This window comes from Eptatretus burgeri, chromosome 1, assembly GCF_056783735.1.
Source record: "Eptatretus burgeri isolate ZD-2024b chromosome 1, Ebu_testis_v1, whole genome shotgun sequence".
Lineage (NCBI taxonomy): Eukaryota > Metazoa > Chordata > Myxini > Myxiniformes > Myxinidae > Eptatretus > Eptatretus burgeri.
In genome coordinates, this window is record NC_140961.1 from 93738499 (window position 1) to 93743498 (window position 5000).

General features: G+C 43.2%; 1 protein-coding gene across 2 annotated transcripts in view; it reads left to right on the top strand.

The window, feature by feature from the left end:
* Positions 1-5000, top strand: part of LOC147034978 (myoferlin-like) — a 424490-nt gene that overhangs the window by 16561 nt on the left and 402929 nt on the right. The window contains exon 1 of one of the 2 annotated variants that reach the window (XM_085891829.1): positions 796-923. The exons of the other annotated variant lie outside the window; for it this stretch is intronic. Within the exon in view, the coding sequence (XP_085747955.1) occupies positions 855-923 (69 nt within the window). The 5' untranslated portion in view covers positions 796-854. Of the gene's footprint in view, positions 1-795; positions 924-5000 lie in introns of those variants that run through there. 2 annotated transcript variants of the gene reach the window in all.

The following is a 5000-nucleotide window of genomic DNA, read 5'->3' on the forward strand; positions in this document are numbered from 1 at the left end:
CATTAACCCGTAAAAACGCTGGTTTTTTTGCTTCCCTCCCAGTGAGGTGGAACTTTACGATGTGCTTTCCGCCATCGGTAACATCGTTGGTTTACATAATATTCGTGCTGCTTGTCGCATGAATAAGAAGTTTGTGGTGTTTGTGTCGGAGGAACACGTGGTCATCAGCGGTGGTTGAGCATGGCCTGTTCATCGAACCGAACACTTACCTCTCTGTGTTCGCATATACAGGCCCCAACAGTGAAAGTTAACATTAACAATATTCCACCATTAAAAAGGAACCAGGACTTGTGTAACCAGTTAACCAAGTTCGGTAAAGTTGTGTCGAGGATATCAATGGTGCAGATGCGTCATGTTAGCGATAAATTTAACCACGTCATGTCCTTTACAAGAGTGGTTTATATGATACTACCTGGAAATGGTAAAAACACTGAATGTTGTACTCAGTGTAAAAATCGAAGGGTTTGAATATAAAATGTTTGCCTCCTTTGAGGTTATGACGTGTTTTGGGTGTGGAGCTTACGGGCACGTGAAGAGTGGTTGTCCCAATGCGGTTACACCGCAAGAAAGTGAAGGTGCGGTGAGGAACGATTCTTCCTCACCACAAACTAATGGGGAGAAGGTGAATCAGGAGCCGAGCCCCACCCCACCTGCTGAGGTGTTCGAATTGGACTCGTCCACCCCGACCGGCGTTGGAGAGAGGGTGTGTAATCGTGACGTAATTAATCCACCCCCACCAAACGAGGAAGTGAAAGTGGTTGCTTCCTCTCCTTTACCGTGCACTGTACAGGACAGTGTGGACGATATGGAGCTATCTGTTATGGATACCGGGGAAAAAGGCCAAAAACGGTCAAATGTTGATGCCTTTGATGCTATGGAGCAGAATAACGTCAATGTCGTGTCGGGCTCGGTGGATCTCCAAGGTACGTCTGACATTGGAAACCCCTTGTGGTGCCGGAGTCGTGTGCGGATGTGGAAACTTCGCTTGTTCCACTGGCCGACCCTGAGTGGGACACAGAGAACGCTGAAGTATCTCAGGATGTTTTAAGTGTTTGTCCTGTTAGCCAAACTTGTTCAGACGAGTTAACAGCTATGTCTGACAGTGATGGATAAATAGATAAAGGGGAAAATCCCTGTGAGTTCAATGTCAACCCCTCCCTCACAGATGATGATGTAAGGGTTGTAGAGGGGAAGGACATGGACAAGGCAAATTTAGAGGGGTCCTAAACAGAGCAGAACTTTCTGTTGAGCCAAAAGTAAGTGTTCCACAAGTACTAGGAGAGGCCATCGATGAGGAACTTGATTCAGATGAAACTTCTTATACCCCACATTTCAGTGCTTGAAGCTCTCAACTGGATGAATGGGGAAACAACACAACCTTCGTGTCTCAAGAAAATGGGATAAATTCCTGGATGATACATTCAGGAAAAGATACGTAAAAATCAAAGATTACTTCCCGAATTTACACGATTTCATTAAAACTGCAAGGAGTATTCGTGATCCTTCTCAGGCTAACATGTCAGATCCTCAGTTCCAAAGATTAAGGAAATGTGTTACTCGGGCTAGTAACGAGCTTCAAGAATAACTAACAGAATGGAGATAAAAGTAGCATCCCTGAACATCAATGGAGACCACAGTTGTGTGCGTCGCCTCCAGGTATTTCAGCTCTTCCAAAATGAAAAAAATTGATGTGCTAATGCTACAGGAGACGCATGCAAATCAGTCTTCTGAGGATGAGTGGTGTAAAATCTTTAAAGGTTGTCTTTTTTCTCGATTGCGCTTGTTGAGGCCAAGGCTGGTGTGGCAATAGTGTTGCATCCTCGACTCCAGTCTTCGGAGATAACTTGTAAGGAAATTTGCAATGGTTACTGACTGTGCAATTTGTCAGTCGTAACCTAAAGATTTGCATGACAAATGTTTACTGTCCTCATGCTAACTGAAAGAGGTGCCTTTCTGTTCAAGTTGCAGAATTTGTTAGCACCATTGACTTGACCATGTTGTTGTGTCTGGGGGTGACTACAACTGCACCCTCGACCCATAACTTGATCGGAACACTTGTGAGCCTCATCCACCCAGTGCAAGGCCTTTGGCGCAGCTCATCAAAAAGTTTAAACTGGTGGATGTGTGGCGGGTACAAAACCGTAATATCCATCAGTATACATGTGTTTGTGCAAAAAGAAATATTTTGACAATGGCTCGCCTAGACAGATTTTATGTTAATCATGAAATGGTAAACATTGTTAAGAACTCTTCTATAAGGCCATCTGGTTTTTCCGATCATCACATGATTGTTATGGTGTGTGGCTTTCCTCATCATGTCTGTGGAAGTGCATATTGGAGTTTTAATTTGAAACTTTTACAAAGTGCACATTTTATAGAAGCTTTTAAAATGGTATGGGAAAAATGCGAGTCACAAAAGGGTTCATATTTGAACTTGAGACAATGGTGGGACTGCACAAAGTCCCAACTCAAATGTTTTTGCCAACATTGCTGCTCTTACAGCACATGCAACGCTTTTGGTGTAATATCTGCTTTTAAAAACGATGTACTTATCTGTGAGCAGAAAGCTGGATTGTCTAGCGTGAATTTCCAGCAGTTGTCGGAGAAAAGGACCCTTCTGGCTGAAATGGTGAAAGAGCGGGCGGCCGGTGCTTTCGTCCGACTGCGGAACGAAAAAAATCCAACTTGACACACCAAACAAAGGGTTCTTCAATTTGGAAAAGAATGGTCAAGACCTCTCAACAAATCCATGCTTTGCGCTCTTCTGGTGGTGATTTGTTGAGCTCCCAGAGTGATATCAAGCATGAACTACAAGACTATTTTTCTTAACTCTTCGCAAAAAGAGCTGTGAATGAGGAGAATAGGAATGCGATGCTTGAACAGCTCCCTTCTCTGTCTGAAGACCAACAATAATTGCTTGAGCCTGGCATTTCTCTTGGAGAACTTATTGCTGCACTCAAGGATAGCAAGGATGGGAAAGCCCCTGGACTAGACGGCCTTCCGGCTGAATTTTATCAGGCTTTCTGGGACATTCTAGGCCCTACTCTTCTTGAGGTCTGTCAGGAGAGTGTTGAACAAGGTGAATTGCCATTGAGATGCCGGAGGGTAGTTTTGTGTCTCCTTCCGAAGAAAGGAAATCTACATGAGACCGCAAATTGGCGGCCTGTGTCACTCCTCAACACGGACTATAAAATATTGTCAAAAGCACTTGCAGCCCGTCTTAAGGAAGTCATCTCCTTCTTGATTGGCACTGATCAATCATACTGTGTTCTAGAACGTTCCATATTCGAAAAATATTTTTTTGGTGAGACTTGGTCAGTCTTGGTTGAACTACATCTCCTGATTTTGGTTTATTACTTTTAGATCAAGAAAAAGCTTTTGACAGTGTTAACCATTCTTTTTTGTTTGATGTATTAAGGAGAACAGGGTTTGGGAAAAATGTATTGCTTATGTTAAGTTATTGTACAAAAATGCATCTTGTCTGTTGAAGGTTAATAATAGTCTTTGTTACCCCTTCCCCTTTGAGCGAGGCATCCGTCAGGGCTGTGCACTATCAGGCATGCTCTACAATCTATCTGTTGAACCTTTATTAGTTTTACTTCGGAACTCAGTGTTAGGAGTCTCTCTTTCACAAAACTCCAAAGTCGTCGTTTCAGCTTATGCTGATGATATTTATGTTGCTATTGCAAATCAAAAAGATGTTTCTGATCTCTCTCGTTGCCTTACCCAGTTTGAGCTTGCTTCTACTGCAAGGGTAGATTGGAAAAAAAGTGTCGCTTTCTGGGTGGGCTCCAGATCGCCTTCCCCGTCCCTGCCTGTTTTACCAGGAGGAATACAGTGGAGTAGTGAGGGGTTTAAATATTTCGGCTTATTTCTTGGAATTGAAGCGTATGAACAAAAATATTGGGAGAACTTCCTGGAAAAAATTAAATTGAAACTGGCAAAGTGGAGAAGATTGTACCAACTTATCTCGCTTTAGACACGGGTATCAATCATAAACAACCTGGTGGTTCCATTTATTTTGCATAGAGTTATCCCACTTGAACCTCCGAGATACTTGGTCACAGGCATTCAGAGGGTTCTGACTAATTTTTTTTTCTGGGGTGGCCACCATTGGCAGGGCCCAGACGTGGTCTGCAGACCCTGAAATATGGGTGGTCAAAATCTGATGCATATCCCAAGTTGGATAATGGCTTTCCGGATTTCCATGATTAAGTGCCTACTGTACAGTGAGTGTGTTCCTTGGTGACCTCTCACAAACGCCTGGTTGCAGAAAGTGGAAGGTCTGAAATATGACCGTGAACTTTTCCTCATCGACCTGCAACACATTGACAAGTCTCAGCTCCCCAGTTTTCATCAGAGTCTTTTGAATGCTTGGCAAGTCCTTGGAGTGCAACTTTTAGAGGTATCATACGATGCCCAAAAGTTTGTACATGAGCCATCAGTTCAGAATCCTTTATTCTCTCAAATTTCAACCTCCAGGTCGTTAATGCATTGTTTCACCAGTGTTGGAATAAACAGAGTGCGAGACCTGTTGCATCCATCCTTGAATGCCTGGCGACCTGTAAGCTCACTTACATTAAAAACTGGTGTTCGTTCTGCTCGTATTGTGGAAAATGTCTTGAAAGCAGTAATTCAAACCTTTCATAGACTAAACATCGGGTGGGCTGGGGTGGATGAAGTGTTGTAGACTCGTGTCTCTATTTCCCTGAACTTCAAATTGCCTCAAAAAAAACAAGAGGGTGTGTTCTCCTCAAACTTGGAGGAAATTGGTGTGTTTCACGTCATGGGGAAAACGGCTATCTACAACATATGTCTGGAAGCATGTATACCTGGTTTTACAAAACTGTTGAAAAATCGGTGGAATGAGACCTTAACTGCTGGAGCTTTTTTAACTCCAGTGTGGAACAAAATGTATAGTTCTCCAACTCTTGGGCGAACTGGAGACCTGAATTGTAGACTTGCGCATCAAGCCCTGGTCACACAGACATTACTCCATA